This window comes from Phalangium opilio, unplaced genomic scaffold (assembly GCF_054372755.1).
Source record: "Phalangium opilio isolate 3A_F unplaced genomic scaffold, DU_Popi_V2 ptg000082l_1, whole genome shotgun sequence".
Lineage (NCBI taxonomy): Eukaryota > Metazoa > Arthropoda > Arachnida > Opiliones > Phalangiidae > Phalangium > Phalangium opilio.
The window spans coordinates 7,544,551-7,571,298 of record NW_028324189.1 but is presented as its reverse complement, the minus strand read 5'-3'; the positions used below and the strand labels follow the sequence as shown (position 1 = coordinate 7,571,298).

The 26,748-nt window shown below is 37.6% G+C and overlaps 7 protein-coding genes across 12 annotated transcripts in view; 3 read left to right on the top strand and 4 right to left on the bottom strand.

The window, feature by feature from the left end:
* Positions 1-1,421, top strand: part of Rhp (GTP-Rho-binding protein rhophilin) — a 38,099-nt gene extending 36,678 nt beyond the window's left edge. For all 5 annotated transcript variants that reach the window (XM_089848191.1, XM_089848188.1, XM_089848187.1 and 2 more), the window contains exons 10-11: positions 30-259; positions 331-1,421. In XM_089848191.1, the coding sequence (XP_089704317.1) occupies positions 30-259; positions 331-705 (605 nt within the window). In that variant the 3' untranslated portion in view covers positions 706-1,421. The remainder of the gene's footprint in view (positions 1-29; positions 260-330) is intronic.
* Positions 1,422-1,676: 255 nt separating this feature from the next.
* On the top strand, positions 1,677-2,884 carry Ski6 (exosome complex component Ski6). The gene is made up of 3 exons (XM_089848197.1): positions 1,677-1,866; positions 1,976-2,188; positions 2,500-2,884. Exons 1-3 carry the CDS (start codon positions 1,696-1,698, stop codon positions 2,860-2,862), a joined length of 747 nt encoding a protein of 248 aa, XP_089704323.1. The 5' UTR covers positions 1,677-1,695; the 3' UTR covers positions 2,863-2,884.
* Positions 2,885-4,527: 1,643 nt separating this feature from the next.
* LOC149651320 (uncharacterized) lies at positions 4,528-9,325 on the bottom strand. Of its 2 annotated transcripts, none has more exons than XM_089848194.1 (7): positions 9,257-9,325; positions 6,909-7,034; positions 6,778-6,843; positions 6,548-6,709; positions 5,998-6,199; positions 5,738-5,933; positions 4,528-4,928 (listed from the first exon to the last, which is right to left on the bottom strand). In XM_089848194.1, exons 1-7 carry the CDS (start codon positions 9,257-9,259, stop codon positions 4,754-4,756), a joined length of 930 nt encoding a protein of 309 aa, XP_089704320.1. In that variant the 5' UTR covers positions 9,260-9,325; the 3' UTR covers positions 4,528-4,753. The 2 variants fall into 2 exon arrangements, with proteins under 2 accessions (XP_089704320.1, XP_089704321.1); XM_089848195.1 differs by lacking the exon at positions 9,257-9,325 and adding an exon at positions 8,874-9,009.
* Ada2a (Transcriptional adapter 2A) lies at positions 7,351-8,735 on the bottom strand. The gene has a single exon (XM_089848192.1). It carries the CDS (start codon positions 8,726-8,728, stop codon positions 7,418-7,420), a length of 1,311 nt encoding a protein of 436 aa, XP_089704318.1. The 5' UTR covers positions 8,729-8,735; the 3' UTR covers positions 7,351-7,417.
* SPoCk (secretory pathway calcium atpase) overlaps positions 9,218-26,748 on the top strand; it is a 29,615-nt gene continuing 12,084 nt past the window's right edge. Inside the window, exons 1-2 of the mRNA XM_089848184.1 lie at positions 9,218-9,355; positions 15,814-15,889. The gene's annotated coding sequence lies outside the window, so the exon portion shown is untranslated. The remainder of the gene's footprint in view (positions 9,356-15,813; positions 15,890-26,748) is intronic.
* LOC149651319 (uncharacterized) lies at positions 9,564-10,361 on the bottom strand. The gene is made up of 2 exons (XM_089848200.1): positions 10,004-10,361; positions 9,564-9,938 (listed from the first exon to the last, which is right to left on the bottom strand). Exons 1-2 carry the CDS (start codon positions 10,176-10,178, stop codon positions 9,586-9,588), a joined length of 528 nt encoding a protein of 175 aa, XP_089704326.1. The 5' UTR covers positions 10,179-10,361; the 3' UTR covers positions 9,564-9,585.
* Positions 10,647-26,369, bottom strand: Prm (Paramyosin). The gene is made up of 17 exons (XM_089848186.1): positions 25,763-26,369; positions 23,763-23,819; positions 22,015-22,101; positions 21,774-21,940; positions 21,501-21,579; positions 21,202-21,447; positions 20,936-21,132; positions 20,158-20,290; positions 19,863-20,079; positions 16,096-16,336; positions 14,260-14,455; positions 14,055-14,183; positions 13,827-13,991; positions 13,555-13,761; positions 13,284-13,484; positions 13,051-13,208; positions 10,647-11,031 (listed from the first exon to the last, which is right to left on the bottom strand). The coding sequence occupies exons 1-17, from the start codon at positions 25,874-25,876 to the stop codon at positions 10,797-10,799; spliced, it is 2,829 nt and encodes a 942-aa protein (XP_089704312.1). The 5' UTR covers positions 25,877-26,369; the 3' UTR covers positions 10,647-10,796.

The following is a 26,748-nucleotide window of genomic DNA, read 5'->3' as shown; positions in this document are numbered from 1 at the left end:
TTTCTTTGTTTGGGGTATTTATTTTTTAGCCGCGACAAAATATCAATTAACCTTAACGGCCCCCGATATGTCCCAACATAAAGTCAAAGACCTTTTCCACGATTTGGGTCCCATTTCAATCTTCTCCGCCAGACATTATTGGACAGCCCCCAGAACCATACATTTGGAAAAATCTAGTTTGAATAAAAGTTTCGGATTTAGCGTCAGGGGTGACGCCCCAGTTATTGTGGCCGGGGTCGATCCTGGAAGCATGGCTCAGGTAATTATTTATATCTTTACGCTAAGCCTAACATATTTTGGTGTTAATTTTGCGCAATGACAACGATAAAGGTCGCGGCTATGAAAGAAGGCGACTTCATTGTTGCTATTGGTGAAAAAGAAACCAAATGGGCCACTCACGAAGAAGTGGTCAATTTGATCAAAGACTGCGGTGATAAACTGACCCTAAGAGTAATTACGCCAATGGATCGCAATTACTTGCACCCGAAATCACCCACGTCATCCTTAAGTCCGGCTTCTACAAACTCTAGCGGGTCTTCGCTTCAGTTAAACGCGTTTAACGGAGGTGGTAGGACCTTAACGCATATGAAAAGTAAATTGACCCAGAGTCAAAAACGCTTGACTTGGAATTTTTTCCGGCGTTCAACTTCCAAGGAACGACCTTCGGTCAAAGATAATTTGAACTCTAGTATCATACTGCGATAAGTCATACATACGCCAAGGTAGGTCGAACAATGTGCGGGCGGGAAAACTTTGACCCTTCAGACTGAATCACGTGACGTGTGGTCGAAAAAAAAAACTGACTTTACATTCCAGAGTTAACAGTTAAGTCTTACAGTGTTTTTGTTATCAAAGTTAATTAAGAATATTTCTTAATAACCAAAAGCATTTTTTTTGTTTTCAAATTAATTCAAAAGTATATTTTTTATAAGAATATATTGATGGTACCAAGCTTTTTATGTAATTAAAATGAATTTAATTTAGGCCTTGGCGAATTGATTTTGCCATTGAGCTTTTTTCCCCCAAGAATATATATATAGTTTATATCGATAGAATTGTTAAGAAATAGGATAATCGTTGATAATTACTTCTTAATTAATAATTAAATGGATTAAATACGCAACTATATAGATACGTAATAGTAAAATAGTAGTAACTTTTTGTGCCATTGTATGTATATATTATAAATCTATAAACGGTAGATTTTGTGGGACTTGAAATCTACAAATTTTGTATCAGTGCAATATCTCTTAATACGTAATTACTAATTTCTGAATATCTATCCTTCATTTAATACAAAGTTTTGACCTAATTATTGACAGCGCTGTTTTCAAAGGTGTCTTTTTTGTGTGTATTATAATTTTTTCGTTTTTTATCCGTCCATTTTTCATGGAAATAAAGTTTTAACTTTTTGAAGTAAACACGTGGCTATTTGATTTTTTAATTTCGCGCCAAATTTGGCGCTGTTGTCTAGGAAATATTCCCATTCTTTGTTTTAGACACGTGACAAAATTTATTAAACATGGCGGGTTTAGAGTTGTTGTCAGACCAAGGTTTAAGAGAATAAAGTTTTAACTTTTTGAAGTAAACACGTGGCTATTTGATTTTTGAATTTCGCGCCAAATTTGGTGCTGTTGTCTAGGAAATATTCCCATTGGTTGTTTTTAGACACGTGACAAAATTATTAAATTAAACATGGCGGGTTTAGAGTTGTTGTCAGACCAAGGTTTCCGAGTTGATGGTAGAAAACCTCATGAACCGCGTAAAATAGCTTGTAGATTAGGTGTTTTTCGTCAAACTGATGGTTCGGCGTATATAGAACAAGGAAATACCAAAGTTTTAGCCGCTGTTTATGGCCCACACGAAGTAAGTTTGTTATATTTTCCGTTGACCAAGGCTTAAGTGTGGGAAAGCTCTAAAACCACGTGTCGGGGAAGGGCGCGAAATTTGAATTAATTCGTGTAAATATTTACAGATTCGTGGCTCTAAGGGTAAACAAAGAGCGCTACACGATGCGGCTTACGTTAATTGTCAATATAGTATGGCTACTTTTAGCACGGGTGAAAGGAAACGTCGACCAAGAGGTGATAAAAAATCACAAGAAATGTCTTTACACCTTCAACAAACGTTTGAAGCTGCTATTCTAACATCGTTATTTCCTCGTTCTCAAATTGACATCTTTGTAGAGGTAAATAATATCAATATTTATTGGCAATCCACCTTATTCCCTTTCGCCTGAAGTTAGGCTTAGCTCGGGATTCATGGGGGTGAGTAAAGGGAAGAAATTGGTCTGTCGTCCGCTACAGTACATATTTTTGGCTTTTGTAGCAGACGACAGACGAATTTCTTCCCGTTACTCACCCCCATGAATCCCGAGCTAAGCCTAACTTCCGGCGAAAGGGAATAAGGTGGATTATTGTCTTTGAAACTATGATAACCCCGAGACCTAAGTTTGAAGTAGAGTCTTTAAGCCTATTTGGGTTATTGGTAATTTCTCAGGTATTACAAGCTGATGGGGGAAACTACAGCGCGTGTATTAACGCGGCTACATTAGCTCTAATTGACGCTGGAATTCCAATGAAAGATTACGTTTGCGCTTGCACTGCTGGTTTCGCCAATGATCAACCTTTAGTAGACATTAGCTACACTGAAGAATCTTTGGGGGGTCCTCAATTAAATTTGGCCATTCTACCCAAATCTGAGCAAATTGTCTTAATGGAAATGACCTCAAAACTTCACGTAGATAATTTAAATAAAGTTTTGGAGGCCGCGTTGAAAGGTTGTAAGGATATTCATACCATAATGGACGCGGCAGTTCAAGAACATATTGGTCATGTTGCATCTTCAATTGGAATTCAATAAATTAAAATTATATTAAAAACAAGGTATGAGTTCAACTTTCTTTATTTTTATAACTTTTAGAAACGTTAATTAGTTTTTCATGGTTTTTTTTTTTCCTTTTTTTTTGGCAAGCTTAACAATTTATTTTTTTTCACAAACATAATTTAATTTTATTTAAATTGCGTCACGTGATTTTAAAATATTTAAAGGTGTATTTAAGTGATCCAATTAGACCTTTAATTATGCCTTTAAGATTTAATTTCCCCCAAAAAAACAGTGGGTTGGTTGCAAATTTAATATTAATTCCTAATTAATATTTTAAAATACTTTGTTTTAACTAATAATAATTAATATCTTAATAACGAGAAAACTTCAACAATTTAATAATATTAGTTATTACTAACTACACTAATTAATATAATCTAATATTTACAATAATTATTATATTTTTCTATCTTTATTTATTTATTAAGAAAAATATTTTCCTTAATTAGTTTATTAATTATTACTTAATTAATTTAAAAAAATTTGGCACTGAAAGCTTAAGTTTAAACTTAACTTTTACAGAGTTTAATTGGCCATAATTAGAATTAATTACGAAGATAGATTAAAGTTTATTCAAATAAAAAACATTTAAAATTTTAAATAAATTTAACTTACAATTTGGCTTTTTTTAATTATTTTAATATTAATTGGGGGTATTGCTAATTATTTATTTTTGTCGTGGATTTATTTTAAAATTAATTATAATTAGTATTTATTTACATTATCTACAAAAAACGGCTAAAATTAAATTAAAATTTTAGAATTTTAATTTCTAAAGTCGGACTTTTTAATTTTAGGATTTCACAAATTTTGAATTTAAATATATGTCATTTAAATTTAATTTAAATGATTTAAATCCTACATGGAAGCACCATAAATATTTGGTCATCTTAGTTTGAAATATATGTTGCGTATTTAATTTAGTTAATTTTAATTATTACGTCATTTATTTTAATTTAGTTAATTTTAATTATTACGTCATTTATTTTAATTTAGTTAATTTTAATTATTACGTCATTTAATTTAATTTTAGTCTAATTATTTTATTATCTAGGCCTGCTAGAGTTATCATTAGTTTCATCATGAAAAAAGAAAGCCATTATTATCTTTGTTGCGCTTAATATTATTTAATTTTGATCATTTAGTTTTAAATACTTTTAATTAGTATACTCTAATGTGCCATAGTTTTTAATTTCGTGGTTTATATATTTATATATATTTAATTTTAATAACAATTTAGAACTTTTTATTTTTAAACAATTTTAATTTTCGCCTTTAATCTTAGTTAACTAGTTTAATTAAATAAATAATTTAACTAATTAACAGGGGGTCGCATATAACAAACGTCGATTTTTTTTAAGATTGTCGCTTAAACTCCATCAAGAAGTGATATCTAGTTTATTAGGGAGAAGGTATAAGATGCCTAAGTATTGGCGCGCCATAGTCCCAGTCCCCCTTTCAAAATACAAGGGGGGATGTAAAAGGAGTCCGGGCTATTTCGCCTCTCCTCAGTCGGAAAATACAAGTAATTTTCGTCATTCGCGTCATGGCGCTGACGTGAATTTTCAAGAATCAATGAGATGCTGGTTGTAATTTAGAGGCGGGGATTAACTCCGGACCTACTATGCGTTTGGACTGGAGATAAAGCTAGAAATGTGGCGTCGAATTTATACCTTCTCCCTAATAAACTAGATATCACTTCTTGCTCCATTTAATTTAACGTGGCTAATTTTAATTACTTAACAACTTTAGAAAGGTAAATTGTTTGCGTTGTGGAATGAATTGATTTTAAAACAGCACCAAAGGAAATGTTTGTTTGTTTGTTGTTTTTACGAGAGAAAGAGAAAGATGCAAAGTTTGCATAAAATTACATTGGGGTTCCTCCCCCCGAAGGTGGGGCTGAATTTTCATCCAAATAATCGTAAAGTGGGAATTCGCAACACATACTGCATTTTAGAAATGATGGCAAGTTTCTATAGACAACTGGAGGCATTGGTATCAATGGACTCGTTGATATCTTGTATCTTCGATACTCGTCAATGCTGAAAGTTTTAATTATTAGGCAATCCACGTTATTAATAGGAATACATACAGCTAATAGGAATCATTGTGTAGACATTTCCACTCAATGTAGAATAATCTATCTCACCACGCGTTGCACCTTGTGCCCGCGCGCCTACGACCTAGGGGTTAATCACTCTTCAGAGGCTCTGTACACTGATTCAGGGTAGGAAACTTAAAGATTACGCGTAATCGCTTTAGTATAGTCAAGAATCGATATCTAGTTTATTAGAGAGAAGGTATAGATTCTCCACATTCGCAGTTTTATATCCAGTCCAAACGTAGGTCCGGAGTTAATCCCCGCCGCCTCTAAATTACAACCAGCATCTCATAGGTTCTTGAAAACACACGTCAGCGCGACGCGAATGACGAAAATTACAGTGTATTTTCCGACTGAGGAGAGGCAGCGAAATAGCCCCCGGCCTCCTTTTACGTCCGCCCTTACGTATTTTGAAAGGTGGACTGGGACTTAGGCATCTTATACTTTCTCCCTAGTAAACTAGATATCGCTTCTTGGTAAAGTCGTGTACATTGATTACGCTATGTGAGTGGCCCCTCGCTTATAGGACGCCGCGTTGCTACCAACCAACCAACCAATGAAATCGCAGTTAGAAAGACTTTAGAATTATGACTCTTTATGAGACCGGCGTGAAGGATAGTAAGTTCTCAAGCCTGGCCCACAAAACCCGCTTAGAAATTGACATGGGGGCGCAATGATTCCTATTAGCTTTATGTATTCCTTTTATTAGTATAGTCCAAGGCAGTCTGCGCCACTTAAACTAGAACTTACTCCCTGAATCGTTCATCAGAACCGCGTTCCAAAAGTGGTATTCCGCTGAGAAATAATATAATTGCCGTTGTAAAAACGGGACTTAGAACGGAGATCCATTGAACGCCTTTGACGACGCTGGACGCAATCAGAAAAATACCCCACCACAATAAGATCTCTCCGAAATAGTTAGGGTGTCGAGAAAAATGCCATAAACCTATAAATTAAAATTAATTAAAGACTTTGGTAGGCGGTTTTAACGATATTAATTAGTGTCGCACCGGTATCGCACCAGCGCCCTTTGGTATTTGGGTTCTGTTTAAAGCGAAATTTTTGAATATCAGCGATAGTTTCGCATAGAAATCCAATCACGAATAAAATCAGTCCCCCAGAATCGGTTATAGTTGGTACGTCATCGTTGCAAGCGTTTCTCGGGGAATTAACGAAGATTACTGACAGGCTAACGGTGAAAACCCATATGGCCTGAAAAAAATTGATCCAGGAAATACCTCGGAGTAATTTTTAAATTCAAATAAGTTTGAGATTTCGTGAAATTAGCACCGTCGACCAATCACGTAACGACATGCTCTGTATTTCGCGCCAAGATTGCCACATCGTGCGCGCGCAATTTTTATCAAATCTCGGGCTAAATTTCATTGGACATGGAGCGTTAATAAGAAGGGAGGGCGTTACGCGATTGGTCGGAGGTGCAAATTTCAAATTATCCACGAAATCTCAAACTAATTTGAATTTTAAAATCGTTCCAGATTGGTTTTATAATTAGCAGAATAATCGGTGAAAAATTATCACTTGATTTTAAGAAAATGGTACCTGAAAAGTCCAAAATATTGCGAATCGAATAACGTTGCTACGTTTATCATCAAATCTGTTATCTCGTCCAATTTTAATTATTCGATAGAGTAAAAAACCAGATAGACGAACTCCCCATAGACAAACCAAACCGGTTACGACGCATTGACGTAAATCATAAGTCTTGGATATAAAATATTTAGTTAATTATTTTTAAAATAAATCTTAATTTAATATTAATTAGTTTTAACCTGAGCAAGTAAAAACGTGAGCAAAGCTAGAATAATGAAATTTGTTCCGCCTGCAAAATCAGTCAGCTAACGAAGATTAAGTTATTAGTTATTTTAGGGTACTCAAAGCTAATTAGTCTTTTTTTAATTACTTTATCGAATTGGAAGGAGGCTGCGATTATGAAAAATATGAATTGCATGCCTACAGTGACTATTGCGCTGATCACCAAGTGATCTTCGTCAAATATTTCAACAGCCATGTTTGTATTGTTAGTTGCCTGTTTTCAATTAAGAGAAAAATGCGACTTAATGACCTAGTTATTTAATTATCAGCTGGAATACACACAGATGATAGGAATCATTGCGCACTCATATATCCCATGTTAATTGCAAGGTGCAAGGCACGGGCTGCACTGTGAGATAGATTATTGGCGACATAAATTTCGTAGTCTAGCCCTTCCCACAAAATCCCCCTAGATACATTTGAGTGAAAATGGCTGGCTACACAATGATTCCTATTAGTTGTATGTATTCACGTTATAAATATCAGTTGAATTCAATTCCTAAATAATGATTAAATTAATAAAACAGAAAAAAACGTGACAAAAATCAAAATTTAATTCAGTTAACCAGGAATACATAATTGTGAAAAATTATACAACTAAAGATTTTTCTTGACCATGCCTTCTTCGACTAACAGATCAAATATCTTTTTCGTTTTATTGACGTCTATTTTAACTAATTGTCTCGCTTGGACTAGTTTCAAACCGCCATTTCTATCACTGGCGTTGATTAGTAGTGACTTAAAGGCGAGAAAGGATGTAGGTATTAGTCTTAGAGTTGAACATAGATCTCTTTCTTTCACGGACAATTCATCATAACCCATCATCCCAATTATCTGTAAGGGAGGGGCTGATTTTCGAACTATTTTTTGTTTCATTAACTCGTTTCCTAAACCTTTCCCATTTTCTTTGATTACTTTTTTCTTAACCCATAATTTTAACGTTGGATCTTCAATTATGTTTGAAACTAAATGCTTAAATTCCGGGTTTTTCTTCTTTAAAAATTCTTGTCTCTTCTTTTTTAACGATAAGTAATTTGGAACGCTATCGTGTTTGGTTATTCCCATACTTCTATATTCTTTAAGTTGTTGTATCTTTTGTTTTAACCGAACCTCGACTATTAAACTTTCCAAGTAATAAATAAAACTATCACCGGTTAAAAATTGCGCGAATCGAATTAGTTTCTCAAATAAATTCGGAATAATCTTGCAGTATCTTAAAGAAAATAGGAAATTTGATCGCGTATTGATTAAACCGTGTTGTCTAATGATCCATTTACGTCTGGCACGTTCTTTCAGACGTGAATTATACTTTTCAACAGCTGCAAACTGTAACTCAGTCTCTAATTCGTCCATTTCCGCGTCAAATTTGCTGTTTTTAAGATCAAGTTCAGCGTAGTTATCAAATTCGTAACCAAAATCCCCTCTTCCTGGCATATAATCAGCCATTTCACGAGCTGCCAATGTTGTAGAAGGTCTTGGAGGATTTTCCATACATTTTATAGGTATTGGGGTGGCCCTAACTGGAGTTAAACTCTCCAACGGCTCAAATGTAGGTAATTCCGATCTCGGGTTGTAAATATATTGTTTGAAATAGTGCTTTTGACATTCTTCTTTGGATTTATTGATGACAAAATGGGCTACACCCTCCCAGTTACCGAGACCAAATTTACTAATGCCATTGAGTAGTTTTATTTCTTCAGCCGCGGTCCAAGTGGAGTCCAAAATAGGGAAATTGTTTCTAATGACTTTATAAGGGTGGCTGTTTTCGTGCAGGCCAAATTCTTTTCCACGCGAATAACAAGTCAGGCAAATGTAACATAATGGAGGTAAACATTCAGCGCAACATAAATAAGGTTCAATAAGCAATTTATTGCACCCGAAACAGTTTCTTGACGCTCTCGTTTCCATGATAACACTAATTGATAATTAAAATTAATTTGACGATTGTGTGTAAAAGTAATGTTTTTTTTTTGACAATGACAAGACCAAGGCTTAGGGAGTAACGTGTCAAAAATTAAGGGTAAATGCAAAGAATATAAGATTTTAAATTTACCTAATTTATTTTACTGCTTTAAAAATGCCATCGCGACTTTCTATGATTAATTTTATCACTAATTTCACTTTAATTTCGATATTAATTCGAATTTAACATGGATTTAGCCTTGATGTGGACTTCACTGTCTTGCGCTAACCGCTAGCCAATCAAAATTTAGCCGCTAGTAATGGGGTCAGGCCCGTCAGCCAATGAAAATAGTCCGCGAAGTGCAAACGCCGAACGCTGGGGGGAGGGGGTCACCGTTCTTGAAAATGAAAAGTGGTAGACGAAACTTTTCGTTTTACAACGGGTACTTATTTTAATTAATATAAAATTAAGTTAATATGGGTAATTAAGTCGCGAATTAACTCTTTTAAAGTATAAATAACCAAGCAACGTACCATTTTGACGTGTTGTTCTTGAACTGTATCGAGTCCTTTGAGTTTAAAAACTAATTTTACACCACTCCACTTCTGCTACCTTCATTCACCTGCTGTTCGGTAAGTCTAATTACTTCCTTCAAAGCGGGTTTTGTTATCAGATGTTATATAAATACTTGCTTATATAAATACTTGCGCAATCATTTTTATCTGAAATCCTTGTAATTAAATTGCAAAAAAGCCAAAAATACAGTACTTATATAAGAGGCATAAGCTTTTTATGATGGTGTATGTTGGCAATACCAGAAGTAAATAATCAAAGCCAAAGTGGTAATATATTCAAATTTTATTTAGTCAAATTCCCAGAGAAATAGTTTAGATTGCAAGGGGTATTCTACATCCGGTTTAATATTCTTAGCTTCCGCTTCCATTTCTTCAATTTCTTTCTTAAATTTTTTCATTTGCCTATTGCAAATTTCAGAGATATCATTCTCCATTGCAATATGTTTGTTGTAATAGGCCATTCTTTTTTCGCATTGCTCTCGAGTTAATTCGATGTGTCTTTCAATGTATTTTATGGTTCTGTTTTCTATATCCATTTGGACTTGGGTTTTGGTAGATGTTAAATCGGGTTTTAAAACTTCTAGTTTGGTTGAATAATAACTGTGTTCACTACGAATGATCTCGGCCATTTCCTCCAAGTCTAACATACATTTAAATCGCCCCAAAAATTAAATTTAGTTTGTTTTAATGTAATTAGAAACTTACCATTTTCATCGGAGCAGTTTTGTTCATTTGAATTTGGCGGGTTTTGGCTGGTTTGGGGTAAGAGTGTATAACCTAGTTGGGCGGCGATCTCCTTCAGTTGTTTGTGATTTAACGTTGATGTATCTGGCCAAGGGTTAGCTTTACCGCTATCTTTCCCGTATTTTCGTTGATTCATGATGTCGTTTATGAATTAATTCCAATTACACTTAAACTTTCACTCTCTAATTATATTAAATTCGTGAAATAATTTTTGCAATTCATCTGGCGAAATAAACAACTAAGCCAGGAAAAAAGCTCGGCCTTCAAAATAATTCCCGGACTACCATGTTTAATGTTATTGGGCGGTTTTGGGCTATATTTCTTATGAATCTGCAAAATATTTATTTGGACGGGAAGCTAATGCTAATACCTTCACTGTATGTCCAACCACGTGCTTATATTAATAAAAACACGTGAAATATGCCTAAATTAGTTAAATTAAGAATTAATTACGAAAATTTATTAATTACTGAAATCCTACCCTAATCTTAAACAAAATTTAATTTAATTAAACTAATCCTTAATTAGAATCAAAAAGAGATAAAAAAAATTAATTCAATCCATTTATTGTAATAATTTTTAGCGTTGATCGTTTAAATATAGTATATAATATTGGCAGTTTTAAAGTATTTTAGTTATCTTTAAAAAAAGAAAAATTAGCGAGATCAATTATTCCATTTAACGAAAACGAATAAGGGTTTTGAAAGAATCGAGAAAGAAGTTGAAGAGGTTGGGTATTTTGATTGGTGATAAATTAGAATCGCTCCCAGCCAATCAAACGATTGGCAATATGAGCGGCACGTGCGTAGGATCTGGTGTTTCGCGCGCTACGAAACATGGCGTTGGTGGCGTGAGCGCGGTCACTGTCACGAACGGACGCGCGATTGGACATTGAGTGAAGGTAATAGCCAGTGGGGACGGTGGAGTACGAATAGGAAACGTTGATAGGAGCGGAACTAGATTCTTCACTCACTTCCTCGGTATGGACTCTGCATTTGGGACAAGAAAATAACACATTCAGGAAAAAAAATTAAGGTCAACAAAAATCACTATCACAAAAAATTTACAATGAAAAAACAGTGTTTCTGGTACTGGTTTTGCCCCGCCTTAACCTAAGACCGGGGACCCCTTGGGACGTACGGTTAGGTTCAAATCACGTTTTGACTTTTGGTTCTGGTAGTACATTTAGATAATACATAGATCGGGGGACATTTTAACCTTTGACCACCCGAGACGTTTCGACACAGGGGACACGGTTTAATAATAAAAACAGGGACAGTGTCATTGAAGACCCTAGGATGGGTAATGGACCTTCGTCGATTGTTTTGAATTTTTGATCAATGGGATTTGGGACATAACGACCTTTTTCGCGCGTTGACCCATGGTGACTTCTTTTTCGCTTGTGTGGCACTGTTTCTTCAAGGGCTCGGAAGTTAAAGGTCATCCTTCGGTGTACTTTAGGTTAATAAGCCTGTAACTCGACGTACGGTTGTGATTTAATAATTATCCAAGTCCCACCCCAAGATGGAAGCCACTTAAAGTCTGCTTAAATTGTAATTCTTTCTTGAACGAATTTTTACCTCAAATACTTATGCTTTTGTTTACAATTTAAAGGGATGTACAATCCTATATGTAAGGGGTGGGCGTGGCCGTCGAGTCGTTCCACGCAGGGCCGGAAATAAGCATAGGACACTGGACATTGTCCAATAAAATTTTAAAATGTCCCATAATTTTTTTAATAACAAAGGGGTTCTCATAAGAAAATTATCTTATTTCCAGCCCTGGTTCCACGCTTACAGTCACGTGGCATTCAGGAAATATTGATCTTGAGGCGCTCCCCTTACATAATGCGTTGTGTATACCTTTAAAGATTTTTTCCCCCAATCCTATATGTAAGGGGTGGGCGTGGCCGTCGAGTCGTTCCACGCAGGGCCGGAAATAAGCATAGGACACTGGACATTGTCCAATAAAATTTTAAAATGTCCCATAATTTTTTTAATAACAAAGGGGTTCTCATAAGAAAATTATCTTATTTCCAGCCCTGGTTCCACGCTTACAGTCACGTGGCATTCAGGAAATATTGATCTTGAGGCGCTCCCCTTACATAATGCGTTGTGTATACCTTTAAAGATTTTTTCCCCCATATATTTCAATAGTTTGTTGTTTTTTGTTTGCAAACAAAATTTTATATATTTTCATCATTTTCGTCAAAAAAAAAAGTAATTTTTTTCTTTTAACTATTATAACGACACAAGTACATCGCAAAACCTGCAGGTTTTGATTAATTATTATTTTTCGTTTAAAAAGATCTCTCACAAAAACCACGATATTCACACTCGTGTATATTCTTAACATAGCTACGAAAGAGTAAAATTGGTAGTTTTTTTTTAATAAAGTATTTAAAAATTTTCCGGGGAAAAAAATTATAAAATTTTTTTATATTTATTTAAATTGCGGAATTGTATTTAGTATATTTTTTTTGTTAAATGAAAGCGTATAACCTCACCCCCATAGTGTAATAAATCGATGGTTTAAATTAAAATTACGATTAATTTAATGTAGGTTGGAATTAATTTAAACCATCAATTTATCTTTAAAAGTTTGAAATATCAATATCTTATTTTTTTGTTTTAATTTCGTCGGTAAATTTTTATTCAGAAAAAAAAAACAACCTGACCAAATTAAATTTAAATATTAATTGGCCTTAATTCGAATAAAATCATTACAATTAAATTTAAAATAGTGCTTTCTCCGCGGCCGAATGTTAATATGAAAAAAAAAAATTATATAGTTTCGATAACTTAATTTTTTATTTATTATATATATAAAACCGAATTGAATATAACCCCTACAGTAAAGGGGGACCCTCCTGTGATTTTTTTTTTGGATTTTTTTTATATATATTATTATTTACGCTGACGCGATAGGATGTCATTTAAATTAATTAAGACGATTAGACTTAATTATAAGACTGGGACTCGGAGGTTTGTTCGGTGATGAAAACTTGCCTGGTTCCACCGGGAACGGTGCTCGTGGTGACCCATGACCTGTGCTTGGCTCGGATCATGGACAAGTTGCTCTCGGCCTGGTCAGCGCGGTCCTCGGCTGCCTCCAATTCGCGCTGGAAGCGACGAACTCGGGACAAACTCTGGGAAGTCATGCCCTCCTGAAGAATATCCCCAAACGGAGTTAAATTGGTTTACTTATCCCTGGTGCGTGGGTTCATTATCAATTGGTTTACCTGTTCAGCCATCTGCCTCTTGTAAGCCTTGGCCTTTTCGGTCAGCTTCTCGACGGCGTCATTGAGAGCGGAGATAACCTTGTGGTCTTCCTCGGTGATGATGATCAGCTCCTTGACGCGATGGTCCTTCTTCCTCAAGATCTTCTGGCTCTCAGCGTGACGGCGTTTCTCTTCTTCCAATTCAATCTCGATGTCCCTAATCTGAAATCCCATATTGGAATCGTTAATATAACCGCCCCTGGGCTTATGGATTCCCGCTTTCATTATTTACCCTGGTCTCCAACTTGGCGATGACGCGCTTGCCACCGGCCAAAGCGTTAGCTTCAACCTCCTCGATGCGGACTTGAAGAGTGCGGACCTCGACTTCCAAAGATTTCTTGATGGACTCGATCTTGACGAGACGCTCTTGTTCTTCGATCAAGATGTCCTTGGTGGACTTCAACTCGATGCTCACCTTGGTGTAACGCTCGTCCGACATCTGCGTACCATAGTCGAGTTAACTAACGCTTAAAAGATCCGTTAAGAACTAGTTAAATACTTTACCCTGAGTTCCTTGTGGACTTCGTCGTAGTCAGCCTGGAGGGCGGACAACTCGCTTTCGATCTTGCTCTTGGCGGATGACAAGTTGACGTTGATGGCGGTCAATTCGTTGATGCGAGTGTGGTATTCCTCTACAGTCTGTTCGGCGGTGCGCTTGGCACGGGCGGTCTGCGAATAATCAACCACAGCGTTAAAACCTCAGCCCAGAAATAAATGATCACGACACAGTACCTGTTCCAAAGTAACGCGGACTTCGTCCAACTCGGCTTGAAGTCCTTGGCAACGGCGTTGAGATACTCCCAACTGGTCGGTGGTCTGTTGGAGTTGACGGTGGATCTCGTCGTAGTGGGTTTGCAACTCCTATGACGCGGTAGTTAGTTAGTTCGTTAGTCCTTGCGACATTGTTGTTGCGAATAGTTTTTTTCGTTTGACTTACGGTGATTTGGATGTTGAGACGCTTGATGGTCTTCTGGAGGTCAACGTTGTGCTTGTTGGCGGTGTCCAAAGCCATTTCCAACTCGGTGATTTGGATCTGCATCTTCTTCTTGATTCTGGCAACCTCGGTCTTCAATTTAGCCTCGGCCTCGGCCAAACGCATGTTCAAGTGCTCGATCTCGATAGCCATCTGCTTGCTAAAGATTTGGAAAAAAAATGGCCGTTTAATTTAAATAATCAAAGAGGATCATTGCTTTTAAATGATGTGTATATGTTTCACTACTCAGGGTGTTCCAAAAAGGGACACCCTCCCCCAAACAACCCTTTTTCCAACACCCTGTATTTTGTTAAATTCACCACTCTACCATTTCCGGTTTTTCTCAATATAATCCCTAACCGTCACATCCTTAACCGGTTGATTCAACTCAGATTCGGTTAAACCGGAAGTATCCGAGTTTGCAATGGCGTTGGCTACCCTCTCCACCCTAGTACAATCCTCGTGACATATCTCAACGTCGTAAGACAAAGTTTGGTCATTAGTAATATCACGCGACTGATCTGAATCGAGATTCAATTGATCCTCGTGAAACGACCCAACTCGAGAGCTTCGCGTGACTTCGACGTTTGATTGGTTAGAGGTTGAAAAATTCGAAACCGATTGAGTCTGACGTATTGATTCTGTTTGGGCACTTATAGACGAGCCGAAATTATAATTCCCATCGTATATTCGACTCCATGGCCGCTTCCATTGCTTACTGGGAGACATTGTATTGGTCCCAGACACTCGAGGATTCGAACGCGAGTGAAGTCCTCGTTTATTTCGCTGATATAAAATCAAGGAACCTCGTTTCTCCGTCGAGTCTATTTTCTGCCATGTCTGAATTCGCACTTTTTCCAAATTCCCTGATTTTCACGTCAGCTTTTTACGAAGGCTGAGGTCGTAACGGGAACGCGTACATCTGCCCATGTTGTTTTATTTTAAGGTCTGTTTCAAGTACTTTTATCTAAGCTATGGATGGTTTCCCTTAAAAGATAATGGGTTTTGTATCCTTGGGGTGGCGCGACGGTTTTTGCAGGCCTGTGTTTTTGGAGGCCTATTAAGAGGGGTCGGTCTTATTGTACCATCCATCACCCGGGAAGGGGTGTAGGGGGTAGGTATTAGAGAGATTAAGCATTGTCTGTAATTGGTCCAACACTAGGCCCATATAAATACTATGACCATAAGTTCATAAGATATGTTCACCATAAGTTTGTCACTGGTTTCAAACTAGAGCTTGTCATTAAGTGACATAGGTCATAGATTCGAGGTAAAGCGACGCCTGGTGAGACGTGTCAGAGGCTTAGTACAGACTACATGGGAAGATGGACTGCAAAACTAACCGACTGTAGTCAATTCTCGCTTGTCGTTCTCGAACTAGCTCGAGCTGTAACTTCTCCAGCATTACGAAGTATAGGCAGTGGAACATATCTTATAAACTTATGCTAAGACTAAACCGTTAATTTTGTCTTATCTTAAACGTAAGATTAATTACTATTTGTGTATTTTTATTTTTAGACTTTGTCCTAAAACCCTATTAAAATATGACCTGAAATTTGGGAATATCAACTTTCAACTCCAAGACCTTCAAATGGTAAGTACCTTAATGTCTTGTTAAGACGGTACATTGATAGGGTCATGGGGTATGTGGGCAACCCTTCAATATTGTCGCGCAAATCATAGCTCCGCCCCCAAATGAAAGCTTGCTTCACTTTGGCGACAACCCTCGAAATCATATCCTCGTCTACCCATGCTAATGTTAGGCTTAGAGTTGGGATGTACTTTTGTTTCTGTACTTACCGCAAGGATTCGATTTCCTCTTCCTTCATCAAGAGCCTCTTCTCGTAGTCGTGTCTGACTTGGGCCAATTCGGCGGCCAATCTCTGGGCCTTGGCCTCCTCTTGTTTGCGCATGGCTTCGGCCTCCTTGTAAGCGGCGCTCAATTCCTCCCTCTCGTTCTCCAACCTCTTGATTTCCATCTCCATGTCGTGGATGCGGCGGTGAGCATCGCTCAGCTGGTTCTTAGCGTCGGCAAGATCCTCTGATAAAGACAAGTACCCGTCCCTTTGTTAGAACCATACCATAAAAGATTAAACCATGAAATCCTTATGAAAAAATAATAATAATGATGATGAAAATGTTTGGGTTTGAACTGACCTGGTTGGGGTTTTTGAGTAATATCATCGTTTGATAAATACTTAGGTACTACTTTAAGTTCATTTTCTATCACAGTATCGTGCTCATTACCTCCCTCAACAACGCGTTCCGTCTCTTTAAGTATCTCTACTTCCGTTTCCTTCACTTGCTGAACTAACGTTTCCTTTACTTCCTCAACTAACCTTTCCTTTACTTCCTCTGTTACCGTTTCCTTTACTTCCTCAACTAACCTTTCCTTTACTTCCTCTGCTACCGTTTCCTTTACTTCCTCTGCTACCGTTTCCTTTACTTCCTCTGCTACCGTTTCCTTTACTTCCTCTGCTACCGTTTCCTTTACTTCCTCAAGTAATCTTTCCTTTACTTCCTCAACTAACCTTTCCTTTACTTCCTCTGCTACCGTTTTCTTTACTTCCTCAACTAACCTTTCCTTCACTTCCTCTGCTACCGTTTCCTTTACTTCCTCAACTACCGTTTCCTTAACTTCCTCTGACAATATTTCTCTATTTATTTCCTGATTATGATAATCCTCCGTTTCGGAAACAACTTTAGTGTCTTGAATAGTGTTCTGGTCATTTGCACTAGACTCCAATGAAGTCCGCGTAATTTCCTGGGTCGTAGTTTGACTTTGTACCGTGGAAGATTCCTTAATCGAAGTCGATTGTCGCGTTTCGACTTCAAGTACCGATTCGGAGGAACTCTGCGTTACACTGGATTGCTTAAGTTCGTTTTGAACCACAGTTTCATTAGTAATTTCTTTAACTTCCGTCGTAGAATAACTCATTTCCGAGCAGGAAGTATTCTGGGTTACTATTTCTTCTTGGGATTCGAGAACTTGTACTACCTTTTCCATTTTTTCCGATTCTACCATCGATTCTTCCGATTTAGAGACGCTTATATCGTTCTGTTCCGAGTAATTGTCCGTTAAAATATCCTGAACTACATCCATCTTACTATTGACAACGTTTCTAGAACCTCTTTCAAACGGTACTTCCGGACTATCCGCGTTTCTTTCCGGACTATCGCTACCACCACCTGACTGATCCGAGACTGTGTCTCGGTTGCTAATGCAACTCGCGTCCTCTTTGCCCTCATTTTTGTCGGTAACCAATCCGGCTTCGTTGTCGGATACGGGAATCGAGTCGGTTAGCGTCATGACGTGTTTTTTTTTTGATATATTTAGAATATAGCCACCGTCGAAGTTTAATTATCAAGAAGAATTATAATCTAATGTACTCTCGTGTCCTTGTGGAAAGTATTATGCTACCAAAGTCTCGAGTATCTTCGCTTTTATAGTTGGACGACTTAATTTGAGCGCTGTCCAAAAATTGCAAAATAAGATAACGAACCGAGCTATAGCATATGGGATCTCATTTTTTAAAACTATCTAAATTTAGCCCCGCACACATACAAAAAATATAATCAAATTTGCTTTCTGCTTGACAATGTCAAGTACTTGGCTATAGCCTGAACAGTTTAGATGGTTTTCTTTATTACGTAAACTGCGCTTGGAGCGGCTATAATGGCTAATCATTTATATTTAAAAAACTAAGCGCTGAGATGAAAGGGTAACGTTGTTTTTGGCAACTCTTACCCCATTACTTTCCTTATTTATTTATTTATTTGTTCGTTTTCTAGGCTTGGAATTGTAATTATTTCGGTAGATTTAATATAATTAATGAGGTTTAATCATTTTAAATTTCGGCGGTATTTTAAGAATTAGATTTAAAGTTAAACAGGAAGTGATTCTTTTGATAACTTCCCCTTTTTTTTTAAATTTTACTTCCCTGGAAGTTGTTTCCATATGGTATATTTTGGGAAATTATAAACAGGACCGCTTTTAAGTCTTGCCAACTGGATGTCAAGATCGTTTTAAGGTAGTGACATTTGACATTGGGTACGTTTGATAAAGGTTAAACAACTCATTTTGTTGTCGACAAAGGATATCATTGAGACAAGTAGACCTAAATCTAATTAGTTTTCCTTGGCAAAAGGTCTTGTAAAAAGCGAAGACAGTCTATGCCATTGAACTCTAATATTATCGTTTGATCAGGAGCCAGCAACTTTAAAATAATTCTTAGAAAATAATTAAGATGCTAATCTTTTAGCTTCGTGATTATGTCCTCTAGTTTATATAAAGACTGAGTTGGGTATGAAGAAGACTTCATTCTCGACTCGATTCTCGATCCAGAATGAGGTTGTATTCGACGCGTTTGAAAGGAAATTGCGTAGGAGTTTACGGTTATTCAAGGTAGGATTGTTAATTTCGATTATTTTTACATGTTAGATAACCGTTTGGGTAATAATTGATATGTATGTTCGAAAGATTTGAATCTTTAAGTAGCTTATTATACAGAGTAGTGCCAAGAAGTGATATCTAGTTTATTAGGGAGAAGGTATAAATTCGACTCATTTCCAGCCTTATCTCCGGTCCAAACGTAGGTCCGGAGTTAATCCCCGCTTCTAAATTACAACCAGCATCTCATTGGTTCTTGAAAACTCACGCGAATGACGAAAATTACGAATTTTCCGACTGAGGAGATGCGAAATAGCCCGGCCTCCTTTTACGTCCCCCCTTGTATTTTGAAAGGGGGACTGGCACTATGGCGTGCGAATACTTAGGCATCTTAAACCTTCTCCCTAATAAACTAGATATCACTTCTTGGTAGTGCAAAAATAGACCAGTAATTATTAGATAGAAGTACAATGAGAAGGTTATATAGGAAATCATCAATTTTGAGTCGAAAATTTTCTATACTACTTAAAATGAATATTAGTATTACCTTGCGCAAGATAACTTAATTGATTTTAAAAACAACGATTTTCCAAGTGCACTTGAAAAAATCGTCGTTTTTAAATCAATCAATCATGTTCTCTATGACCACCGATTTTGCCCTCACAAGGGATGATGCACCCCCTAACAAAAGTTATGAACTTTAGAGTGTTTTACGTATGACCCCTTGTCATTCAATTTCTCACTTAAATTAAAGGGGTCATCCGTAAAACTCTCCAAAGTTCATAACTTGTAAATGGTGGTACATAGGGTTTCAAAATTGGCTGGTTGTAGAAGTTGACTGATGATTTCCCATAGAACTCTACTTCGATCCTATAATTACATTTCTGGATAGTTTTCCCCCCAATAATTTAAACTCGTGACGTTCCAAGTTTAAAGTTTAGGCTATTTGAAGTTCCATTATGGAGTCTTAATGGTATTTAATTTTATAGGAACTAGAGGTCGTGACCTTTGGTAGGACGTTTAAACAAATTTTTAGTTCTCTTTGATGTTTGTACTTTAAACAAAATGTACCCAAACGGTTAACATGTAGAAATAATTGAAACCTTTACAATGCCTACCTTGTTAATCCCCGTACTTCGAGTACTCGAGTAAGACCAAATTAATTAATGGTACTTACCAATTAGTTTCTTGTTCTCGCGAGCGAGCGCTTCCTTCTGCTCACGCAGCTTGTCGTACTCGTATTGCAATTTCTGCAAGTCGGCGACCTTGGACCTCAAGTCCCTCTGTGTCTGCTCCAAGAGAGCGGAGACATCTTCCAAACGAGATTTCAAGTCCAAGTTCAACTTCTCCAACTGCGAGCAACGCTTCTCCAAGTTTTGAGCGTGGGTGGTGGCCTAAAGAATTAAACCCCCTCGTCAACTTTTAGTCCAACCTGACACATAAAACGCGTTTAAGATATTTATTTACTATACCTTCTCCAAGTCCATGATGAGGACTTCGACCTCGCTCTGGAGGCGAGATTTCTGCTTTTCCAAGGAGCTGCATTTGTTCAACAGAGCTTCCAGTTGTTCTTCGTATTCGGAGAACTTCTGGGTCATCTTGCGACTGTAACGATTAATTGTCACATTAGATACTGTTCAAATATGTTCTGGTGACACTTTCCACTCAGTTTGACCTTAAGAACACACCCCTTCTTTAATTTATGTCAGACTTAACCTCCTCTGTTTAACCCTTTTTAAGTCTATGGCCCCTGTAGAAATGTTGTTTCCTCTGCGAAACTCTATTCGGGGCAAAGCTAACATCTAGGCTGAAACGACCCCGTGTTATCTCTATGGCCCCTGTAAAACTAAACCTTGCAATACACCCGTGTTCAAAGAAAAGCTAGCCCAAATATTTTTATTCATATATATTTTTTTAAATGCGAAATTATTTATTATTGGAGTGCAATATTTATTTGTTTTATAAAAAAAACTAATGATGACGTAATCATAAATTAATCGATGCCGATATCGAAGTTTTACTGAAACCGATTAATCTCGGCATGATGATAGCCGATTATTTAACCCAATATCATCCGATTATTTAACCCAATATCATCCGATCTTTACCGAGTATAAAATTAACCTATAACCGATTGATCGGTAAAAATCGGTAAATTAAACTTGAACCGATATATCGATATCATATCGGTTTGCACCCATCACTATAAAAAATGTCTTCGTTGTAAATTTTGCAACGTCTGGTACTTACCGTAACTCATCGACTTCATCGAGATGGGACTGTACTTCGGTTTCGTATTTAGTCCTCCAGGCAGCGGCGTCAGCGTTGGCCTTGGACAATTGACGTTCCAAGTCCAAGCGAGCCTCGGATTCCTCCTCCAATTGCACCTTGATCGACTCCAATTCAACTTCCAAAGTATGAACGTGCACTTCCAAGCTCGAACGTTTCTAAAGAGAAAGGGGTAGAGGGAACATAGTCAGTTGGAGGTGAGTGAAGGTGGCGGGACATGATCTTACCCTCTCCTCATCTTCCAAACGCCTTCGGGTGTCCTCCAACTGGACGGCGAGTTGGGACTTGGTGTGGTTGACGGTCTCCAAGGTGGTTTTGTACTCTCCGATCTCCTTGAGGAGTTCGGCGTTTTCGGAGGTGAGACGGGATCGGTGTGAGCTGACCTCCACGACGGTTCGGTTCAATTCCTCGATACGGATGTTCAATTCGTAAACGCTGTGCTCCAATTTCTCAATAGTCTTGTGGCTCGCCATCTAAATCAAACTTTATTAGTCTTTATTTATTCGAGAAATAATATAACTCGTACCTTGTCCTTGTTGGCGGTCTCGACTTGGGCGAGGAGTTCGTAAACCTCATTTTGGTACTTCTGCTTCTCCTTCTCGATCCTTTTTAATAATATGAATTAATTAGTACTTAATTACCTTAATGAAACAAACCGCGTCAAAATCGGTTCATAACTCTATAAATCGCGATAAAGTGAATATTGTAATGACGTCATGATGGAATGTATTTTTATTTATGGGCCGATTTTGACGCCGTTTTGATTGATGAGGGGTGTCAGGTGGATCTGGATACGTACTTTCCCTTGTGTTTGTTAAGGATGTCGAGTTGATCTTGGAAGTCGGCGATGGCTTCTTGGTGCTTCTTGCGGAGATGATGGGCGGTCTCCTCGCTTTCCAAGTGCACATCTTCCAAAAGTTTGCGCAATTTGGAGAGCTCGGCATCACGCTTCTTGTTCATCTCAGCCTATTATTTAGATATATCCTAATTAGATTACAGTACCCCGATTGGTCTTCCAAGAAAGATTTAAAAAGTATTACGTGAGACTCGCTAGAGCCTTCGGCCTCATCCAAGCGTTCGCTCAATTGCATCAACTGGACATTGAGGTCGGTTCTCTCCCTCTCAATCTGTTAACAACCAATTTAATTCCTTTTAACTGCATTTATTACGAGTCACAATTAGTAAATAAGTTAAGTTTTAAATTCAGAGAAACTAACTATTTTAGGCCTACAATATATATTTTAAAATCATCGTGGGATTTGGGAATGAAACAACAAATGAATCACCTCATATGACTCATTAAAAAGTCCACCGAAATTCCCGAAACCGCCCCATAAATAAACAAAGTGTCATGTGATCTGTCAACGGCAATCACTCATTACATCTTGCGTAATCTTTGTGTCAGAGTCGCTTTAATTTTTAGGCCTAAAACCAACACTTTGAATGTCTTCCTATATCAACAGCGTGTAAATCTCGCGCCTTTCTTCGTCACCGCTACTGACGTCACCGCGCGTTACTTTTAGAAGACGTATCTCAGTTCCTTCCTACTTTGGAATAGTTTCTTTTCGCGCCAACGGGTTTCTATTTTTTCTCTCTATCCCTCTATCTCTCTTGAGGAAAATGTTTGTCCTCTCATAGAGAAGTTAAGCTAGACTCTCTGAGTGATACCCACCTACTCATCCTTGCTTAATTTCTAACTTGGCAACCCACAACATCTAAAAAAGATCCCGCGGGGGAAAGCTTTGCTATTTTAGACGTTTTAGCTTCAAAACATCCTCTACCACGGGTTGGGAGCTAAAATTAGTTTCTGACAATATTCCTAGGCTCATGATGTATCAATTCGATCCTATACTCTTCATTTTTTTTTCACTAAAAATGGTTTTTCGTCTGACTTCAAGGACAAGTTAGTGTTTAAATCAATTAATTACCATCTTCCTTAACTAACTGATAACTTAAATCGACTTTATTCACGATGCGTGTGCTAAGGCTTAGCGCGAGATCATTTTTAACTGACAAATATGGGTGAAATCGTTCTTCGTCTGCTCTTCACAGTTGAAAGTTTCAATATTTTCCATTATGAAGCGGACGATGCGTAATTTTGACCCAGATTTGTCAGTTAAAAATGATCCCGCGTTAAGCCTTGGCTCACGCATCGGGAATAAGGTAGATTAGTTTTTAGAATAAACTTAAAAACTAAAACTGAGTTTTATTTATTTTACTTTGAAATATATTTTAAACAGTTTTTAACGTAAACACAAGTTTGTTTACGCTAGACTAATTTCCTGGGTTTTATGTTTTTGTTTATTTAATCTATATACTATTCCTTAGTTGATAAAGTTGATAATAGTTAAGCCTATTTCTTAATTAAGCTTATCGCGTAATGGTACTATCATTATTAAAGTTGGAAACGTTCCAATTAAGAAGATACCTTTTCTACGGAAATATCTAGGTTGATTTTTTTTGGCTTCATTGTATTATAACAACCTTGTTGCTCTCGCATTGTCTATGGTTGGGTGCTAGCCATGTAAACTGCACTGTTGCCCCAAATACTGAAAATCTTTATACGCGTACATTGTCGCCTATTAGTTTACACTCTTCTATATTTATCACCAGGAATACATACACCTACTAGGAATTATTCCGCCCCCATATCTCCCACATTTATATCTATGCCGGTTTTATAGGCCGGGCTCGAGAACTACACGTCACGCCTTCCTAGTAATTGTTGACCCCTTTTTTGGACGCTTTACGTTTTATCGGGCAAAGAAGTTGTAGCGCTGATACTTACCCTTTGACGCAACTCGCGCTCGGATTCCAAGTCATCTTGAAGAAGCCTGAGTTTGTCCTGCAAAATAAATTTAATTTTAATTAATTAAGATTAATTATCATTATTAAATCATTGCAAAGTTTGTTAGAATAATACTGTTCATCATCTTGTTTTAGGTCAAAGTTTAAATCTCTAATGAATATCCCCTCAAAATCGCGTCTCCGCTTGCCTTATTGGACCAATGATTTCAGATCGGTTTAAATTTTGTGGACCACTTGTTATGGTACTTAATAATCCCAATTAGGGTCAAGGGTCATTGAACTTATGTATAGGGCAGCGTGGGTGTTTCTGCAAAGCAGGATAGTCTCCTCGACAATTTTATCTTGGTTTCTGTTCTTGCTTTAGGATGGCTCATTCGCCATTCCTTAAGTTGGACTTGATCCAAACATCAAAAATAAAGTAGGTTTATTTTATGTTTTTTTTTTTCATGGTACGGATTTAACTGACTGTTCTTTAAGGCATCTTCCATAAACTATATATTTAACGGGACTAGATAGTTAGTTTTATCTGGGATTTAGCCAAAATACCATTTACACTAACCTTACATTAATAAGTACTTGAAATTTGGTTTTAATTTTCTGGAATTTAAAGAACACGTCACACCTTTTTCTTGGTGGAATTTTGAGGGACAAAAATTTGTTTTTTAGCATTCTATTTGAAATCCACCTTATAGATTGTGCGCACTTTAGTGGGGCAGAGAATTGCCCCTCCCCCATTTCTTAACTTTAACCTACTGCACTTCAGGGCTGCCAGTCGTCTGAGGGTTTAGAACTGAATTATAATTGCTGAATCGAACAGAATACTACAAGCTTTTCAGTCTGTTGTAGAAGATAGCGGTTCAATTGCACTTGCAAATGACTGGCAGCACTTGTATTTCCACACTTATTGAAAAAAAACTATTGTTTTAACTGAAAAATGTACCCATTCTATAATCAGTGCTTTATTTATCTAAATAGTAATAATTAAATTAATATTTAACTATAAGCTTTCCATTAAAATAAGGCTTAACAATAATTAGGCTTAGCGGAAAGTGATGACGCGAAACCCTTTAATGGCGCGACCCAGGTCTACTAACTAAACCTTGATGTACTTTGAAGGTACTGGCGCTTGTACTTGTAATAGACGACTTAGAGGTGGGGAAGGTGGAGAAAATTCATCCCGTTGCAGGAATGAGGGCGCCCTGCCACGGAGTAAAGTTAATTTTAGAATCCATCTCTTATGTTTTCTCACGACATCAAGAGAGAGAGAGAGTGTGCGTCCTCGACTTCTCTGGAGGAATTCCTCAGTACCCGTGGCTTCAGGCAAATGGTTCTTTTTTTTTTTTAAGTTAGCGAGGATCGGTGGTTCAGGCACTCACCGGTGACTAAGGCTAAATTATTTTAGGAATTCATCCATACCAGACCATATAGGATCATTGTGGGACGGGGCTGCGTATCATCGGGACACGACCTCGCATTTTTTTTAGGCTTAGGTAGTTACGTTGAATTTAAGTATATTTTAACGCGTGTTAAAGAGTAAATTGAATTATTTCTCAAGTTTAATTGGAGAAGTCTATGGTTATAATTGTACTCTGATCAAACATTCCATTTTGGTTTCGAAAGGGGGGAATTTTAAAGGAACATAATTAAGTTTTTTAAAGTTTAAGGCATTGTTCTGGCTGTCAGTTTGAATCGAAATGGTCCGTGGAAACGTTGATTTTGCGCGTGCAATAATCCATCCATTATAGGCGTGCAGATTTTTAAGCGTTCATATGGTCACTCGGCGCGTATTTATCCAGTACGTATCTTAGTAATCCACAAAGTTTGTCCCGATGCGGTTAGTAATATGTTAACCATAGCGATTCTTCAAGGTCATTTAGTCCAATTTGACCACCACCATCACCAGCAGCGCGGTTAAACGTAAATTTTGTTATTGTTAGTACTTGGTTAGGTTAGTGGGCAATGCCCTTAGTTAGGACCTACCTCAAGTCGGGTCAGAGCGCCCAAGTCGGTTCCGTACTCGATGCTGATGTCTCCGCGTCCTCCTCCGCTCGAGGAGTACATATACTTGGTGGTTTTAGTCGTGGTGGAACTCATCTTTAAAGACTTGTTGAAATCGTTCGAGGGTTTTTTGTGTCTCTCGAATTGAACCCGTTAGAATCGTAGGGTCCTCGTGGACGTTAACACTCCCGATCCCCGGCGTGGAAGTCGAAAGAGAACGAGGCTCGAAAAGTGAGCGAAGGAATCGAGATACCAACGAGACCACTAACTCTGATACCACGTCCTCTAACGGCAATGATGAGCCAGGGATTCCAACAAGGATGAAGGAAGAAACGGTAACACACCCTTCTGGAAACGAAGATCAACAGAGTCCTTGCCAACCTCCCTCTTCTTTCCTCCTTAGGGTGACTCTCTCTCTCTCACTCACTCTCTGTCTCTCTCTTGCTCTCTCTCTTTCTCTCTCTCTCGAGGCAAGCTGATCTCAAGTTACTCCGCCCCGTAGAACCTTTTATAGAAACGAGTTCATCTCCCGCAAAGGCTGGGGAACCGAGAGGAAATAACTAGCATCTTTTAGAAGTTTGCGCCCAATAAACTATCGCCAGCTTCCGACCCCTAAAGACGCGAGGATCTTCCTTCGTCTTGGCACCCCTTTTTTTCATCCTCCACCAACATCTACCATCTATCTTATTGTATTGATTAGTATACTATTTTAAACGATGGGCATCATCGAGGTTTCGCAACATTGAGTCTAGCTATGATTGTTCTCAAAGTTGAGCTGGATTCCAAAAGGGTTAAAGTATGGCGTGGACCCCAAAGACGTGGGGACGTCGTAAAATGGTTCCAGAAATTGTTGGTAGAGTTAAGGATTTGGGACATCGTGGAATGTTTGCGAAACGGTTTAAAATCATATAATTGAACACAGAAGATTAGGGTTTTGAAGAAAGGTCCCAAAAACACTCTGAAATTGT